The following is a 19,267-nucleotide window of genomic DNA, read 5'->3' as shown; positions in this document are numbered from 1 at the left end:
AGGGTGTTTAGGAAGGGAATGCAGAGTACTGGGAAGCGCAGGGAGAGCTGGCATAGTGCCTCTGTGGGTGAGATGCCACATGTTCTGGTGAGGACCCGAGTTCAACCCACAGGCCTGGTCACCTGTGCCAGAGGCTTCAAGGGCTGCTTATTGTCTTAAGGAAGATAAGGGTTGGGGTGTTTTTGCAGAGGAGGAAGCCATAATCCTTCTGGTTCAGTCAGGACTGGTGTTTATGGGCTCCCTAAGAGCCCATCCAGGCCGCCTCAGCCAGAAGGCGTTCAAGAAAAATATCCACCTGTTATCCCTTCAATGAATCTGGCCCATTTACCTCCAAAATGAGGTATTTGACCTTTCTGCTGTATTCAGGGTATGCTATTATGTGGCGCAGGAGGATGTTGTCTTGCCTCCTGTCTGTGTGGTTCTGCGTCCAGTGTTGACCAGTCACCATCCCTGCTTTGTTCTCCACCCAGCAGAAAGCGCTTTCAGCAGGAGAGTGGAAGGCAAAGTGCAAAACAACTTTGAAGAAACAAACAGCAATTCTCAGAACTCCAGCGGTAAGTGTGTTCACTCCCTCCTGCTGTTGCTTACCACATCCCTCTCCAGAGCAGGATTCAGCTGTGATCGGTGATTGTTTATATATTTGGGATACCTTCTTTAAGCTTGCAGGCAGCTAGCCTTCCTGGGGTAGTGCCCTCTTCTCAATCCTCCCCAGGTTCCTGGCACTCCAGAGCCTGTAAAAAAAGATGATGTGGGGATCCTGCTCCCAAAATCCACGTACTTCAGCACAGATTTTTCAATGGGGAGCAAAGATGTAGAGAAAGGGGAATATGGATGGAGATAAAGCAGTACTCATTCTTTGTCTGTGCATCAGTGAAGTCCTTGTGAAGCAAAGCCATTCGCAGCAAGCAAGAGAAGTTTGAGCGCTATGAGTAGAACAGCAGTTTGCATATTACAGTGATGCTAAATGTGGCAGTTTATTTACACATCGCTGTAACCGGAGTCCAGCTGTTTGCTACATGGAGGTCACAGCATATCGGATGTGCAGGTGTGGGACCAGATTACGTGTGCCAGGAGGAATTCAAATTTACCCCACTTCTGGAGTTTCCTTTGAGTTTTAAGTCCAAGTGGTAGTAACTAAACATAACCACTGGCCTAGACAATTTTGTGTAGGTACACCATTTATAGAGTTTTCTTTGCAAGATTTTTATCCTGCCAGTGTATCCCCCTGCCTCCAAGTGGGACACTGCCATTCTCTTATGCTGCCTAATTGGAGCATAACAGACAGACCAGATGAAATGTAATTTCGGCATCTTGATGCAGAGATAAATAACATGCCAACAGAACAGGCTGGCTTCCCTCCATTCCCCATTCAAGAGTACCAAAACGTGGTGTTTGCAATGCCGCAACCTGGAATGGACAGGTAAGGGACGGGATTTCTCCCTGGAGCAGATTACACAGCATATGTTGTGGGGGTTTATGTCTGCCTCTGAAGCAAATAAGAAGGGGCTTTCTGGAACCATGTTGAAAAGGAACGAAGTGGTGTTGGAAAACCCACGAGCAGTAGCAGAGTGGGTGATAGTGAATGGGAAAAAAGTTGTTTGTTATTAAAATACTGCGTATTTTGTTTTGGAGAACAATCCTGTACTAATCCAAGCATTCACCACAATTACAGCTGTTCATTCGGGGACAGAAAAACCTAAAGAAAAGAGGTGTAAGCAGAACCCATCAGGTGAGCTTGTCTCTGTGTTTCAGGCACTTGTACTCTTTAGTCCTGTTCCACTTGGGTAGCAGCAGTCAGGAGTCCTTAGGGGCTGGCCAAGTCTATCTTCAGTCAGCCCAACCAGGCTGTTAGACGTGACACAAAACAGGGTAGTTCACTGACTGCCAAGAGTTACTAGCCTGACTGGCTCCTCTGAAAGCGGCCACTTGCCTCTCAGCAGGTCTGCTCCTCATGTCTTGTCTGGTGTGGGTAGTACGAGCGGTTTGTCTGAAGGGTTTCAAAGCCTTTAAGTGCATGTCTTTAAATGCCAATATACCATTTGGGTTCCTGACTCCTCTGGGGCCCTTTGAAAGCAGCAGCCTTAGATTGTTCCTTTTTTACTCCTGTCAAGCCCTGTCTAGCCTACAGAGGAATGACAGAATTATCTTCCTTCGTATCAAACAGCTTGTCCGTAAAGCCAAGAAAGCTGCAGGAGGGGAAGTGAACCTCTAGCGTGGGAGGGGTCCAGGAACCACTGATAAGAAGCACACACAACAAAAGAGTGGCTGTATTGAATAGTCCAAGACTTTTGTTCTGTCTGAACTGCTATTGAATACTGACCCATTGTTGCTGTGACACATCTCACAGATTCTCCCTGCCATCTCCTTGTACCAGCTCACATCACACTCATCCTCCTGAATCTGTTTCTATCTGAACTGCAACATTTAAAGCACATGAGTAAAAGCTCACTGTAAAAATCAAAACAAAGCCAGAAATTCTTACAAATTGAGTAGTGAGTTTCATATGATTTGCTCGTTTTATTTCATTGTAAGTAGTGTTTCTGTCTGCACCACATGTATGGTCAGTTGATTTTAGTGGCTTAGTCTAGGGCCTGGCAGGTGGCAGGGGAGTTGCAAGGTGCTCACCTCAACTTTTGTTTGAGCCAGGAAACCTGAGGAACTTGAGTGAGCTGCTTAGGACTGGCTTGAAGGGAGTTGGGCTCTGGTTGGAAGCAGTTCTTTTCTGCATTAGGCAGCTGACACATTCCTCAAAGCCAGACTGGTGCATGGGGATGTATAAACCTCTTCCCTTTTCCCCCTTATCCGTGCCGCATCCTCTTTTCTTCCTCAGCCTGCTTTCCTCCCTGACTCCATCTTTGTGCTGCTTCCTGTGTGTCCCATTCAGTGCTCTTTTCCAGCTCTTGCACCAAGCCATTTCTTCTCTTTTGTTTCTTCTTGTTCTCAGGAGTCAGTCTGAATGTTCTCATTGATAGCAGCCTGAGTGAACATCGCCATGTCCACTACAAAAGGCACTGGTGATTAGAGAGGCCACGGAAAGCTCTGCGGGCATCTGTGTGCTTGGGTGTCCAAGCAGAGCTCTCAGTAACTTCCTCTTTGAAGAGCTGGCATGTCCTTACCTCCCCATTTTCCTTCTTTCCATGGCTGTGTTTCAGTAGGTGGGACAAACTCTGTGTGGCTCAGCGTTCCCATGTGTGATGTGAACTCTTGGGAGTAATTCTGGCATTGTTGGCTTGGCGTCTCTTGTGCTCCAGCCAGCAGATTTCACACAGGCAAGGAAGCAGCTGGTGATAATGTGGTTGAGAATGACAGAAGGACGGACACTTCTGTCCTCCCCAGTCCCATCTGCTGCTTATCACCAAACTCCTGCTGCTGTAAAGAATAGTCCCCAGGTTTGGGAGGTAAATGTAGGTCCCAGTTGAGCAGCCTGGGAGCTGCGTGGCTTGGCCTTGTTAAATGCTTGATTCCCTGTACCACTTGCTCTTTGTGGATGTGAGTTTTGTGTCACAGGCTCAGTTACAGCGATATCAAACAGAGCAGCAGTATTTTTTTAGGCTACTCAGCCAGGCACATTATGCTCTTTCCCTGTGTCACCATCCTGACCTGCAGTGCCACAGACCGCTTCGTGTCTGGAGTGAGGGGGAGGACAAGCAGAGCAGAAAGGTCAGCAACTAAAGCCACCTAAAGTAGACTTGGATGCGATGCTGTAGGGAGCCCTAAGTGGGAATAAGACAACCAGAAGGGAAAATGTTGGATTTCAGCTGTCTCCTCCCTGTGCACAGCCCCAGTCCTTGTCATAGTGAATGCAGGTACCTGATATGCTTATCTGAGTAACCTGGCATCGTACTGCCCATGACAGTTCCTGTTCTGCATGGCAAACAATACTGTGTGTCTGTGTTTGAGTCCGTCTACTAGCAGAAGGTCCTTTTCCCAGCAGGGCATGATGGAGCCACAGAATAGATGGAGAAGGGCTGTTTAGCTGCCGTCCATCTCATGACTGGGAGAATGACCTTTGTATTAATGGGAAAGAGTCTCCACAGCCCCTTTAACTTGCTTTTTGATGAAACCTGGAAGTTTCACAGTGCTTAAAAAATAGTATCTGCTGAAATGTGCAGATCGCTTCCTTGTGCCGCTTCTGGAGTGCAGGCAGCCAACGCAGAGGTCCCAAGTCTCGTGAAGCTTGTGATTATTCACTGCTGAACTAAGCAAGGTCCAGAAGACAGTGACGTGACCTGATCCCGAAGGAATTGGCTCAATGCGATGCATGAGCTGTTAATCATCTCAGATGCTGTAAAGCTGCTTTGAAGAAAACACTCCTCGGTGTGGTGGTCATTTTGCTGAGGCTTGACATGTGCAGGGTTTTTCTGTACTAAATTCCAAAAAATACTTGAAGGCCAGCTTGTGAAATACTCTTCTTGCAAAAGTTAGTGTTTGTCAGCCTGAGCACGGTAAAGAAAAAGCCCTGGAAAGGGGCAGATACGTGTATCATGTTCAATAGCGAAGGTGGCTGCCTCCCTCTTCCACCGTGCGCAGCTGGAGCGGGTAGAGCGGCGCTTGCCTGGGGCTCTGCCGACTTGGCCCGCGGTGATGTGGTGCGTAGAGCCACAGCTGTCCAGCCTTCGTCTGGTTTGGATGCAGTGGATGACTCCTTAGTAAGAGGAAGAATCTGCGGTTACACCGCCTGTAGGCCAAGAGGGGGGAAGGAAATTGTGAGACTTTAAGAAGAAAAAAAACCAAAGCAAACAGGAAAAAAAAATCTTCAGTTTAATACCTTAAAATACAGCCATCGAAAGAAAAAAACTAATTGAAATTGACAGTATTTATTGATGTCTAAACTTGCTAGATGTTATGAATGTGAAAGAGACAACATTTAAAATTATGTAGGGAATTGGGAAATGTTTTTAACTTTCAAGGTTGATTTAAGCTGTATAAATACGTCTCAATTTCATCTGCTGCATTAGGTAACTTACTGTCATAAGTTCCAGTGGAACAAATTTTAGCATTTACAGTTTTTAAAATGTCAGTGCTTTTCATTCATATTTACCCAGGGAAGCTTTTCTTTCCAGCAGTGTTTATTTCAGACTGGGTAGAGGGGCAAGAGAAATATCTTCTTTTTTGAATCAGTTCGTGCCAAGCTGAGGTGAGAGTGAGACCAAAAAAAATTAATTTCCTCCTTTCGATTTAGAAGTAAAAATTGTTGGGAAAGACTGAGAAGTGCCAGTTCTCAAAATTTCAAGGACATAGGACCAAATTTTAAACACACGCTTAGTGGGATTTTCAGAAATTACATACTAACAAGTCTGATCTCATATGCGCTATTTCTTTTTAGTGAATCAGGTCTAAGTGCAAAACGTTTTTCAGTAGTGCACTTTATTTTCCGACGTATGCAGCACGCTTAAGATAGTTATATTTAGCTAGTGAAAATGTACATAAGCAGCATCCTACAATGTATTAGGGATCCTAATTCGCATCCAGTTGTAGCGTGGAACTATTTCAAGCTGAAGGATAATTAGAAATGTCTCATTCGCCACTTGCCACAAAGAAACAGTATTTTTAGCGTGTGTTAAGCAGGGTAGTCTCTTAAGCAGAAATAGGTAGTCTGTCTTTCTTGCTTAGCAACTGAGCAGAACTAGCCTTTAGTTTTATGGAAAGCAGCAAAAAGGCAGAGTGCAAATCAGTGTTAAACTCTTGATATAAATCTCTTCTGAAGCTTTGTTTGGTGGTGATGGGAGCAGACATGATGTCTGCTCGAGACCCCTGTGCAACTCCTGTTGCAGTAACGGGAGTTCAGGATGCCCGGTCCCGCAGTGCACCCGAATGGAAGGCCGGACTAAGACACCCAGCGGGGGCTGCTGCCAGACTTCTGGGATGAAGCAAATTGCATCGTTATGTTGAGACTGTTGTCAGCATTACTGTGTGTTCATGAGACTTGAGTGGATGGATGATCTCGCTACAGAGTAAGGATGTCCAGTCCTCAAACTGCCAGCTAGTCCAAAAAAGCTGGTTTGCAGTGAAAGCGCAGGTGGTCATGGTGCACGTATGGGAGGAGTCAGCTCGGTGTGCTGCAAACCCTGGGGCCTTCCTCCTTCGCAGTTGTTGGCCATACATCCTCTTCTGCTCTTTCTCTGTAGTCCAGCGATCATATAGCACATCCAAATCTGGTTGGATTTCTTCTGGGAAGACATGACTTTTATGCTAGGATTTTTGGTGGGTGAATACAGCTTTAGTGCTTGGGGCATAATAATGCTCGATTGTTGATTACAGTCTGATATTAGCACAGCCAGCCCCCTACACCTCTGCCTCCTGAGATGCACCTAACTGTCTTGCAGGTTATGTCAGCTGGACCGGCACAAAATACAAATCTCGTTCAAGTGATTCATCTTTTGGTAAATCCCTTTCTCATCTGTTGGTCGGTTTGCAGACAGTACAAGCCTGCTACTGCTGCCTTTCCATTGAGCTGGGAGGTCCAAGCCTGCTAATGGCCAAGTTTGAGGAGTGAGGAAAGGGGGGAAGTTGTCATCATGTGAGCTCCCACGTTGTCATAACTAAGCTGGGCAGAGCACCGGTAATGCTGACCAAGGGGCAACACAACTGCGTGTTCATAGAGCTGCGTTTTTCAAAGCAGCCTAAAAATGCTGCGCCCCGATGAAGGATTGCCATCTGAGTGCAGTTCTCACCAGTAGAAGAAGAGTAACATGGGGAGAGGCTTCAGTTAATAAAGTGTCACTTTGCTCCGTCGGATAAATATGAGTCGCTGTGTCCACTAGGCATTTGCGTGGAATTGAGGTTTCCAGGAATGAACTGTTTGTTTCTGGTGCCACGTTTATTCAAGTTGTTGCGGACTTGTCATGTTGAACAGGCAACTTGTAGACAGGCAGAAAGATATCTGGGTTAAAATAGCCACTCAGCAGCAAGTCTCTGTGGGCGAAATGCTGTCAATTGCTCAGGAGCTCTGGGACACCAGGAGGGACGTTGAGACAATACGTATGAAAGACATTGAGGCAAGAGTGTGAGCAGTCAGCAAAACTGGGAACGAACAGCCAGTGATCCGAGCTGTGGATTGCAGTCTTCAAGCACAGATACTGTGCTGGGCTGGGGCTGGACAGGACTTGGCAAAAAGGGTCTGAGAGACTGATACACGGGCAGAAAAAGGTGAACTGCTTCAGTTTTGCCTGGAGAATCTGTGGAGTGAAAGAAATCCCTAAAGCAAATCAAATTATCATTAATCATTCAAACTATGACACTTTGGTGACTGTTCTCTGAGTAGCTGGCTTTAGTGGAACTGACTGTGCTGAGGCAGGGACGTTACAGTGCATGGATAACAAAATGGCCCATAATATAAAGACCAGAAAAATCCCAACAGTCCTTCTTCACTGAAAAGACCATAAGCAGCAATGTTTAGCAAGTGGCCTGAACGTGTATAGGAAGTCAAGCGTAATGAGGAGACTGCATTAGCACTGCTGACTGGAAGGCAGCCAGAGGCTATGTTGAGAATCCGTTGCGGTGTATTAAGTGTTGTATGCCACTGCTGTGTGCCTCCTCCAGATCAAGCTGACTTCTGGGGGGATGGCAAAATGTCGGGTTTTGGCCCTCAAAAGCTTACTTGCCTCTGGGGTGCTGAAAGAGCCTTTTAAAGCCTGAAGCCATGGGCCGGTCCAGTGGGCGTCCATGTGTTCACTGATTAAGTACAACGCTTCCCAAAGCGGAGGCAGAGAGCACAAACAGCGAAAGAATGGTACCTAGAGGAGCCTGCCCTGTTCAGCTGCTCAGTAGGACCAGATTAGGAACCTTTTTCAGTGAAGATCTTCCAGATACAGACCTCATCAGCTGCAAATAGCACTCAGTGCAACGTTGGGTAATAGAGATGTTTTAAGCGATCAGCAGCGTTCTGTATCCAGCTGGTGCCTTCCATGCCTGCCCTTTCCATAGCACTGTCTATTCATGTCTTTGCCAAGCATCATCCATGCCTTCATCTTCATTCCTTACTGGCTGGCCCTGGCATCTGAAGCCCTCTTCAACAGCTCAGGTCCTCATCATGTTGAAATATTTAGCACAAAGGCTTGCTGTGCTTGACCTGTGCGGTTAATGAATTAAGTTTTCCTTCCAAGCAAACCAGTCCAAGTGTGTCAGCCCTGAGAGCCTCATTCATCGATGCATCAATTCATAACTTCGGACCTGGGACCGTTCTGTAAATGCCCTGAATTGATGACTGAATCTTTAACACTAATGGTTTCTTCCCCTCTGCAGGGGTTTGACACTAAAGGACCTCACCTGGAAACCGTAGGAAACTGCACAGGGTCTGAGGTGCTGAGAATCACTGCTTCTGCTCCGGTGCACCGCGGGGTGGGTGCAGGCGGCCCCTGGTTGACCAAGGGCTCGTTGAGCATCCAGGGTTTCTGTTCCTTTCAGACGCGCCTTAAAGAGAGGCAGTCTGCAAGGTGTGCTCGGCAGAAAATGCGTATTCTCAGCCTGACGTGACATGCACTGCTTAGGAACTCTCTCCTTTGGCATACCATCCAGTGGGGCTAAAACACCCTGTTTTTCCTTCCCAGCTTCAGTTTGAGGAATCTGTAGAGGGAATCTGGGAATTTGCATCTGGGGCCCCAGAAAAAGCATTTGTAAAGGGTTTCTTGCCCCGTTAGCTTTTCTTCTGCTGGCCCTCCCCACTTGACTGTTTCCATTACTGTAGCATAGGGTATGTGTTAAAATCTCTGGACATTTCAAAATGGGAAGGAAAGATGCAGATTCCTAGCCGTGAGAAACTTAGCAAGACACTGAGAGAGAAAATTCACAGCTGGACATGTCATAATTTGCGGTAAGCAGAGACCCCCATCCTGCCACAGTTAAATCTGGAAGTGCGGAATAAGGATAAGGATCAGTGAGCAGATAGGCAGAGCTGTGTAGCATGCAGCGAGGGCTCTGCCAATCTCAATATTTAAATCTCTTTCTTTTTTGCAGAAACCGCAAGTCCCCTGATTTCAAATCCTTTCCCGCTTTTACAAAGTAAGTGTGATGGATGTCTGTGGTGCGCAACGGCGGGGACTTCTACCCTGCAGCCGTGCTGGCCTGCCCTCTTAGCATTTTTCATGAATAAATGTTTTTTTATTATGAGACCAGGTGTCAAAAACAAAATGCCTCACTTCTGTGGCTCTGGTTTCCAATTTAAATGCAACAGAAATCCTTCAGGGTGTTTCTGTGCAGTATGTGGCTGCTAGACCATTTAGACTCACTTCTGGAGTTAAGTTTTGTGAAATATGCCAATAATACGTGTTCTGAGAGGCCAAGGTTTGAAGACTGAAAATGAATCTGTGTTTAAGTTACATTTATGCACAGGAAAACTTGTCTTTGTGGCTCGGCTCACTAAACACCTTTGCAGAGGCAATTCCCTTTGGCCTGAGAGCACAGATGAGAAATGGGAGCCCAGGACATGGTGGCGAGCAGGCAGGAGGGCAAGGAGAGCAGGTTTGGGATGGGCGGATGCAGATGGTCTCTGCTCGAGGTTCTGCCCCGTGTCCTTGGTGCTTTCAGCAGGCGGATCTTCTTCCTTTGCCTTACAGTGTGTTTGGTTACTGCTTGGCTTGCGTCTGGATTTTAGGGGTGATGCTGTCTGCGCCAACCTCGTAACCCAGGACTGCTGTCCCTTAGCGTAGGACGGCCCCGAGTGCTGCACCCTGAGCGTGGCCACGGTGGCGGAGGGCGCTTGTTCTTTCTCCCCTTAGGAATCTGAGAAAGAAGTGAGAGCTTTATTCAGAACATGAGAGTTCACGTTGGAAGAGAAATCAAATTAATGCCAATAAATTTAACAACCATGATGCATTCAGGACTCACCTTTTTAAAGCGTGCTTCATAGCACTTCTTTATGTAGCACCTCTTTTATTGTCTGAGACGGGTGGAAGTGGCAGAAGTCCCATTTTCAAGAAACTTCCACTTATTTTGGTGTGATGGTGTTTTTCTAGGAGACTGCTGCTGAGTCGAGTGTATTGTTTCATCGATTTGTGTCAAAGGTATGGGAAGATTAAAACTAAAGCCAATGGAAACCTTGGGCGAGAAACACTGAGAAGTTTCCCTTCCAGTTCTTCTGCATTTGTTTTTCATCAAAACGGGGACAGAAGTGTTGAAATGTGGGTGCTTTCTGTTGAGGAGAGCTGCCTGGGGGCCTGCTCCCTGCGCGGCCATCGGTCGCTCGGCTGGCTGCTGGGTTTCGCTCACGCGCAAGCAGCTCAGGGTGTTTTCTGTTGAAACTTTCTGTTAAAAGCTCTCAACTCATGTTCGCTCCTGGCCTCAAACCAGGCTCTGCTATTTTCTCTGGCTTAGATGTGGCAATGAGAGTTAACATGGGAATTAGAGTGATTTATTTAACCTAAGCACAAATGCTGTTTTTTCTCTGTCTTGGCTTATACAGCCTGCTGCCTTACTCCGGAGCCTTGTTCACTGGGTATATAAAGCACTAATAAAAGTGTCTAATAATAGCCCTGGGGAAAGATGTTTTAAATTGTGCAACCAACTGTGAGTATTAGTTCTGTGTGGCTCAAGAGACTGAAGAGGCTTCAGCAGCTGCTCGTGCTTTAGGTTTCTGTAAAGGTGTTTTCAGAGAGCACTTGAGCAACCAGTAAGGGTGACGTGATAGTGTGTCTTGTTCAGAGCAGAGGGGGACCTGGCTCGCAAAGCAGGTTGGTTTTTCTGGAGAAGGATGCTTTTGGGGAGAAGGAGTGCTTTGTGCTCGGCAGCCAACACCCAGTGCACCACAGAATAACATCTCTTCTTTAGGGCGGAAAGCTCTTCGGTGCTTGATAGGAGAATGAAATGCCATTGCTCGGGGATGCTGCGGTGCCTCAGACGGAGCTTGCAAGAGGCTGCTGGAAGTGCCCTGGGAAGGGTGTTTGCAGTTCCAATGGCACTGCTTGCTTGCAGCAGATTTGTTTGTGCTCTCCACTACTCAACCCCTCGACGATGTGGGAAAACTCGGGAATGAGAGTCAGACTCCACTGAGATCGGCTGGCTGTAGAGCAGCCCTTTTCTGCTGGCAGACAGGGACACGTTCAGAGTGATTTCCTCCTCCTTCCAAATTTTCAAATATTTTGCCTCCGAAGAGCCGTACAGACTCAGGATCCTGGCTCAGCACAGTGCAGTCCTCAAGTTGCTGGAGAGAGGGTAGCACTGCCGCTTCAGAGGTGGCCATCTCCGACCGCTGGGGTCTGCTCCTCTGCATGGCAGGCAGCGGAAGGAGCGGTAGCACGGCGACAGCTGGCACGGCTCGAGAGAAAAACCTGCTGGGTCTGTGCCACCAGCTCTGAGTGGAAGGGGACAGACAGGGAGGAAGGAGGGATCGGAGCAGGAGGTAGACAGGGATGGTGGGTGGACAGATAGCGGGGGACTGGCGTAGGCGCTGTGCAGCCGGTCGCCTGTCATATGCTAAATGTTGTACCCTCTCCCTGCCTTCTCTGGTGCCGTGCAGACAGGTCTGGCCCACACATTTGCCATTTCATGCACGGCTTTTCTGCTGCCAAATTTAGGCTACAGGATTGCAGGCGGCTTCTGAACGTACAGCAACAACACAGAGACAGAGAGACAGCGGGGCTAATGTGGCAGCCTGAGCTCTCTGAGGGTCTGATTCCTGATGTTGTATCCCTTTGTGAAGACTTGGAGCCTGTTTCCATCCTTTCTTCAGCAAAGGCTCTTGCGTGCAGCGCAGCCATGTGGCAGAACGTGGAGGACAGGAGATGCCCAGAGCCTTGCTTTGCAAGGCTCCCAGCGCAGCAGCGTGTGTCGGGGCTCAGGCAGAGCCATTTCCCTGTGCCTGCACCGGCTCTCCAGCTTTTCCTGCTACTGCAGGCAAGTGCATCGTAGCTGTGGCTGAATATGAACCCACGGGAGAGCTCGAGATGTATCCCAAGGCCTGCAGAAAATGCAGCATCTCTGACTGCTGCCCTGGCTTCATGGCTCTGGCCTTGGCTATGTGAAAAGCTTGCTTTCTGGAGGTGGGTAGAGGAATGATAGCGGCCTGGCATTTCATCCTCTGAGACATTCAGCAAAGCGTGAGAATGCTGGGCTACAGGTTTAGAGTTGAGCGTTGCAGGATTTTAATAGCTTATCTGTTAATGTGAAGTTTTTGTAGGACGCAGTAGTGGCAGTCGGCAGTAGACAGGCCACAGTCTGCTACGTGCCAACTGCAGGATCTTGTGCCTAGGTGACAGCCTGGCCAACAAAGCAAGAGCAACCAAAGCTCAGGATTTCAGACTGGGAGTACTCCGAAGGCAGCTTCGAGCTCTCTGCCTGTCTCCTTCCACCTTTCGTGGCTGTGTAAGGTGAGCTTGGGGCTGTTTTTGCACCCTCCCTTCCCATCACCCAGCTGCGTTAGGTTAAGCAGTCGTTACTAAGAGTGAGCTGTGGAAACAAGGAGAGGTAAGGGAAAGCTTCTCATGCAGCCTGGTGAATTTATCCTCCACTCCCTTGAGATACAGGTGTGAAGGAAGGTTGTGTGGATGCGGCAGCCCTGCATGCCCACTGGGAATTGGTGGGGTCTTGGGATGATGTAGCCCACAGCCTGAGCAAGCCAAGCACACAGCAAGAGACCAGCTGGCAGCAGCATGTGTTTAGCATCTGCCCAGGGGAATGCAAGTAGAGGAAGCTTGGAGAAGGCAGAGCACCCTCCTCCCCACCCATGCCAAGGGAGCAGAGCTAGAAAGTTCACAGCACCTGGCATTGCTAAGAGGCCCATGGGCCTAAGGGAGAGCCTGTCTGAGCACGTGGGGTAAATGGCTGGTTTTTTCTCATCGAAAGGAGGTATTGTTGCTCCTGCCACAACTCCCACCCCCTCTGATGTGGAGCAGCAAGAGGAATTGGTTCCTGAGAAGCAATGAAGCGTTTGAGGAGGGGAGCGAGAAGGTTTCCAGCAGCGTGAGACAGGCGGGCTGGGCAGGCCTGCTGCAGGTTGGAAGTCCCTGAGCCATTTCTGAGCTGGCTGCGCACCCGCCCTTCCTGCTTTGCTCGTACATAAGCCCGTCTTGGCCACCCGAAACAACTGGGGCTGTTGGGGAGCACAGGTGTCCTCGGGGGCTTGGTGTGGGCAGCACAAATGGGTCCCAGCTTTCTTTGTACTGCTACCAGCAAAGCCGAGAGGGAAAGGAGAGGTTCGTTGATTAGAGCAGTCGTGGGAGGACCTGTGGGCCCCTTGCTGAGTTCAGACCACCTGGTGGAGAACAGATCCCTTCTGGGTGCTGTAAAGCTGAGCTGAAAGGCTGAGCGAGGGAGAGGAGAGCAGAAATGCCCCCTGGGGAAGGACAAGCAGAGGGCCTGCGGTGGTGTGGAGGGGGCTGTGCCCCCAGGAAGGAGAAAGGGGCCCAAGCGTGGCTCCCAGGGCTGTTCAGAGCAGTTTTAACAACTTTTCCAGTTAATTCTGCCTTTAAGTTGCAAGCAGAACTCAAAGGGAGGGGGATTTACTTGCTGTGCGTACCAGCCCAGATGAGCAGTTCTTTTCCAGCGGTGGCTTTTGCCTGGTTTCAGATACAGATTGCCTCTTTCTTCTCTCCACCTTCCAGATCCCTCTCCCTTTTCTAGCACTGATGCATCCCACCCTCCTTCCCGCCGGCCTGCCTGTTCCCAGCTCTCTGCGCTGTGGAGCACAAGGGGCTTAGAAGCTGAAATCTCAGAAATATGAGGGTTGAGAAAGCCCTGGGAAGTAAAGCAAGTTCACTCATTCCCACGGGGATTCTGCACATCCTCCCCAGCATCCCTTCCCTCCTCCCTGGGAAAGACTTTGAATTGTTGGATGAATTTTATTTATTAAATTTAATAAATTTATTTATAAAATTTAAATTTTATCCCTAGTTTTAACTCATTTTCGTTTGTGGTAAACTTTAGGCTTCTATGACTCTTTGTCTCAAAAGTGTTTAGAAAACGTTAGCATTTTCCGAATGTGAAATTAGTTTTTGAAAGTAGACAGTGGCTTTGTTTCCCGAGATGGACATTTCTGAACAGAAGGGGAGGCTTTTGGAAATGGGATGAAAATCAACAGGATTTTTTTTGAGAAGAATCACAAACGAGAGACTTTTCAGAGCCACTGAGTGCACTGCGTACACAGTACGTTGTAGTGGCAGAGGGAGAAGCTTGCGACGAAGAACTGCGGAGACCTTGATGGTCACTGCATGATGGATGGAGGTGGGGAGAACCCAGAAAAGAGTGGTCAGGAGTGGAGGGGAGTCAGGCAAGGGGAGAGCCGGAGGAAAGACAACACAGCTTTATGGTGATAAAATAGCTGGGAATATAACGGGAGGAAGGTAAAGCAGCTCAGCGAGACAAAATAAGCTGGGAAGGAAATGTGAGGATGCAGTGAAACAGGAGAGAAAAATGCACGTGAGAAATGTGCTGCTTGGAGAGCGCTGGATGTATGTGAGTGATCTGCGTCCCAGTGAGGCGCCCCATAACTGCGCTCAGGGGAAGAGTTGTTCTGGTGGCTACTTGGAAGCCTGCTTCTAGGGGAGTCGTGGAGTTTGTGTGCTTGTCTGGGAGCAGAGGAGAGCCCTTGGACTGCAGCAATGAAGGATGGATTGCTCCGCCACCACTTTCTCTGGCCAAGGTTACTGCAGGCAGAGATGGCAGAAGGGAATCCATGTGCCTGCTTATGTTTAAATGGCACACGGAGACCTGAAAGTGTCCCAGGGAACCGCGGTGTGACATCTCTAAATTGCAAACTTTCTGAAGCACCTGAGTTGTACAGCATGTTCTGTTCTCCCGACTCTGTCGCAGGGGAAGGGGCTCCAGCAAAGCAATGGGGCAAAGCACAGTGGTAGCTTCGTAAGCTGCCCTGGCTGCAGCACCGGACCTCTTCTGACCCTGCCAGGAACCAGTCGGCGACATTCAGCAGGCTCTTTGAAGTGTGACTTCTTTCATTAGATTAATCAAATGGTAATTTTGACGCTTGAAGGGGGAGTCACCGCACTTAGTTTGAGACATTTCCATCTGAGCAGTCTAGGCTCCATAAGCAGCAGAGGCAAGTAGGCGCAGCTGTAACACAAGTCATCGGACATTGAAATATGTATCTAAGAGGGATGGTTTGCACCCACGTGGGGTCTTCTCTATGATAATTACAAAAGGAGTCTAAACAATTAGATTACGTTGTACCGCTTGCGGCATTTTGCCACAACTGACTATTTCACTACTGATGATTTCTACAGAAACAGCCAGTCCATGCTAATTCTCCCAGTCCTCTTAAGTGTGCCACTCAGCTGCCAAAGTCTTCCCTTTTTTTCACAAGCACAGTTACTTAAGTACACTATTTCCAAACTTCCTCACTACAGCAAAATACAGGAATAGCATCACAAGAAAATACAGTAAGTTAAATAAAGCATTGAGCACAGCTCCTCCAGATGGAGCTGGCTCCATCTTTTCAGAGGGCTGTAGGTTCTGTGGGAAAGGCACAGCAGGGCGTTTAACCTTATGGCATAGAAGTATAGCTTATATGAACCGCTTATGCTCTCTTTTATGTTTTTCCTCGCAGCTTCCTGTAGCCATCTGATGAATTCTGGGTTTTGCTACCTGAGACAGACATCTTACAGATTATAGCCAAGTCAGCCTTGTGCTTTCCTGTATTTTGGTTCTTCCATCCTGGATGCTGGTGCTTTTGCTTATGTGCCATAGATTTCTTAAGTTTCGTCGATGCAGAATATGTTTTTCCCTTCGAACGTAGATACATATTTCTGGTATATTGTAGCAATAGACCTTGCTCTGTGTGTGTGCCAGGCATTTACATGCGAAGTTGTGTATATACCAAATGCTTGCATTTGTCCATTCTCCTGTTACGAACCAAAACGCCACAGCATAAATGGTGGCAGTGTGCTGGTATATCTGGAGGTATAGAAGCAAACTGCAATGTTAACGTATTTCAGCCACTGTAGTTTGATATTACATCTGTCAACAAATGCACTCGACTAATACTGTTTAAACGAGCAATTGCAAACATTTGCTATTAGGTTAATTCAGTGGAAAAATGCACTTTCAACATACTTGTTAGAACTAAACGTATCTTTCAGCTCATGAGGGAGCTCTGCACCCAGCTCTTTCCTGACTCCAGCTCATCCATATTACTCTGGCAACATGGCTCTCCTGCTCTGCTCTCAGCCTGATGGCACAGCTCTGATTTCTGTGCTTCTTCCCCTCCACCTCTGCTTAACCCTGGCGACTTGCTGCCGCCGAGCCCAGTGGCGCTCACCGTTCCCCACTCTCGCGGCACTTGTTGACAGCCACAAAAAACCCAAGCTGAGTTCCCCCGTGGCACTTCTCCATGCCTCAACTTCCGAGCAACAGGACTTTTCACAACCCGATGCTCCTTGTCTTACTCAGGAAAGGCAGCAGAGACTGGATGTAAAATTAATTCACCATGCTTTGCTTTCAGACTTAAAAAGAACAAGGATATGCTTAAAACAGCCTGCAGCAGGCATGGGCTATTAAGCCCCGGTCAGTGTGTAGCCTCTCAAACCTTTGCGCAGGTTCACTGAGGTCCCCCACGCACACAGGCGGGCGCTTCGCTCTAGTGCGCGAGCTGTCCCTCCGCCATCCCGGGCCTCCTCGTGGCAGTAAAGTGAAGCATGTGGATAAATGCCTGACCCCAGCCCCGGAAGCAGACGTGCCCTAGCGCTGTCCCGAATCACAGCCCGAGCCCTGCGGGTTCAGTTCTAAGGAGCTGCTGTGACGTGCACACGTGGGCTGAGGTGACGAGGACCAGGCCCTAAGGTGCTGCCCCGCTACTGTACAAACTGAAGTATGCACATGTGCTGCTTCCCTGCATACTCTGTATAATTCTTCTGAACTGATTTCTCCCAAACAGAGCCTTACACCTGTGGAGCTTGTGGAATCCAGTTCCAGTTTTATAACAATCTCCTGGAGCACATGCAGTCCCATGCAGGTAAGCTGGGCACTTCGACTCGCTATAAGCGGAGAATTAAATTCTGCGCTGATGCCTGATGTTGACCCCGTTGTGTGTCAATAGAGCTTTCTGTGCTCACGGTTTCCAAAGCCCCAGTAATTTCACCTGCAGCAGAAAAGATACCCAAAGGCGCATAGCAGTGGCTGCAACAATGCAAGGCTCAGGGTGTATCATAAATATTACTCCTTTTCGTAGGAAGAGAGGAAACGTGCCATGCTAGCACAGTGCACATCGAACTACTCATTCCCTTTATCCAAAGGTATTTAGGGAACGCTCATTGCGTGAGCATTAATGGGTCACTCCTACAGCAGATTAAATCCCTCCTCCTGCAAAAAGAGTAGTTCTCATTGAAGCAAACAAAGCAAAAATGCTTGCAGGGCAGCAGAGCCTTTGCCTACACAAGTCCTTTTCCGTGCTTGTGTCTCCTGGAGTTCTGCAAAGGACTGAAATGTGTTCTCAGAAGAAGAATTTGCCATTTCATCAGTTGTGTTCATTTCCTTCTCAGCTACGTACAAAGCAAAATTCCGAGGAGTAGTTCCACTAGTTTGTTTCTAAGCCACCTTTTTTGTTTTCTATCTCAATACGTAAGAGACGATTTTGAAATGTCAAAGCCAAAGCTGTTTCAAAGACAGCATTCAGAATATTCAAAAATGTAGAAACAGGGAGGGTTTCATATTGGCAGAATTTTTTTATTTTTTTCCCTCTTGAATGAAAATTCAAGTGAATTAACACAGGTTTACAAATTAATTCACCTTTGACAGACCTGTGTTCTCCAACAGACAGCTGCTCTGTTGAGATACACATTCAGTGCTTGCATTCGCCCTCGCTTTACAGGTCAGCCCTGTGTAGAGTGGCACGGAAGGACAAGCGGCTTGAGGAAAAGCATACTTTCCGTTCTGTAACAGTAATTCTAATCAAAGTTCTTATCTTGTTCTGTGTTTTAGTTTTAGTCCTAATTTTAATGAGTGTCCCTTGAGTTCTTCATCCATGCGGTTCCTCCGTTCCAGTTCAGGTCTCATTGGCGAATCTTAGTGCAGGCTTTGTGTGTTGTTCAGCAGCTGCTTTATTTATCATCTTTGTAATGCTATGAATAGACATTTAGGGTGATTTTCTGTAAGATGGTATGAGTTTTGTGGATGTTATTTTCTGTTAGAGCATAAGCTGGTTAATGTGGAGTAGCTGGACTTCACGTTACGCTGAGGAGCAGTGGAGCTCCGCTCAGGATAGTGGCTGCCGTCCCTCCATGGTGTCGGGGTCTGTTCTTGCCGTTTGTCAATGGCAATTTCTGCTTGCCTCCAAGCTGCGTCCTGACCGTCCTGTTCCTTGCTCTGGTCTCTGGTACTGAAATGCAGCATTTTGAGTTACAGCTCTTAGTGACACTGAGTAGAGGAGCTGCAGAGGAGGGACCGAGGCTGAGGTGTCAGAGGGGAGAATGGCAGTTCACTGGCAAGGTGTGAGCTGGTGAACATTTTAAGCTAGTGCTGTCTGCAGCTTCTTCCTCCTCTCTTCTTTACAAATGACCTGTGGTCTCTGGGCTTGTTCACCTGGGTTACTTTGGACACAGAACAGGGCTGGAGCAGGTATCAGTGATCTGGCTCATGTAATGCCAGCAGAGATCCCCTCTCTCCAACGCAGGATTACTCCTGTTAACCTCTGTATTTTTTCATCTCTCCCTGCTCTGTTTGTAAGTCACTGTCTTCTGCTTGGCTGCTTCCCCCCGAATGTTTCACTGGTGCAGTGACAACAAGCTTGTCCGCGTCTTCTTTAAGTGCTTTCTCCCGGCGTCACGGCGGCTGCCCCCTGTGAAAGCAGCCGTCCCTGCTGTGGCACCTCTGTGCGCGGTGCTTGCCTGTCCTGTGCTCACGCCTCTTCCTCTGGAGGGAACAGCAGCCCTTCCTCCAGGTCTGTGCAGCTGGGGGTGAGCGACGTGGGATTCGCTGCTGTGGGATGAGGGCGAAACAAAATGAAGAGGTGTGAAAGCTACAGACAGCTCTGATGGCTGTCCAGTTCTGGATATTGTCCTTAAGCAGAGCAACAGTGGAGATTACACAGGACTTGCAGTTACTCTGGTCGCAGTTTGGTGCCTTTTAGCCTGTCAGAGCTTGGGGATTTCCATATCCAGGAAACAGCATTGGCACAACATCTCCGAAGTCTGGGGGTGCAGTAGTCGGCAGAACTGACGGCATAGAAATCACATACTGGGGACACTGGCATAGTAGCTGTTTATACCAGTCCATATGCCTGGCTCAAGGAATGTTTCATTATGGGGATGCAGAGATACAAGAAGCCCATATGGGTCAAATACTCCCTCAGTTAATGTGTTCAGGAGTCCAGTTTGGTTTATCGTGT

General features: G+C 48.2%; 1 protein-coding gene across 10 annotated transcripts in view; it reads left to right on the top strand.

Moving 5' to 3' along the window:
* Positions 1–19,267, top strand: part of ZNF618 (zinc finger protein 618) — a 166,887-nt gene that overhangs the window by 134,818 nt on the left and 12,802 nt on the right. For 4 of the 10 annotated variants that reach the window (XM_087752801.1, XM_087752802.1, XM_087752800.1 and 1 more), the window contains 4 exons: positions 471–554; positions 1,673–1,729; positions 8,956–9,000; positions 16,820–16,897. In XM_087752801.1, coding sequence (XP_087608927.1) covers positions 471–554; positions 1,673–1,729; positions 8,956–9,000; positions 16,820–16,897 — 264 coding nt within the window. The remainder of the gene's footprint in view (positions 1–470; positions 555–1,672; positions 1,730–8,955; positions 9,001–16,819; positions 16,898–19,267) is intronic. The other 6 variants (XM_087752809.1, XM_087752804.1, XM_087752803.1 and 3 more) reach the window with 5 other exon arrangements.

The sequence above is a fragment of the Nipponia nippon genome, unplaced genomic scaffold (assembly GCF_047370975.1).
Source record: "Nipponia nippon isolate SJK-2023a ecotype South Korea unplaced genomic scaffold, ASM4737097v1 scaffold_16, whole genome shotgun sequence".
NCBI classification, from domain to species: domain Eukaryota; kingdom Metazoa; phylum Chordata; class Aves; order Pelecaniformes; family Threskiornithidae; genus Nipponia; species Nipponia nippon.
This window is presented reverse-complemented; position numbering and strand designations above follow the sequence as displayed.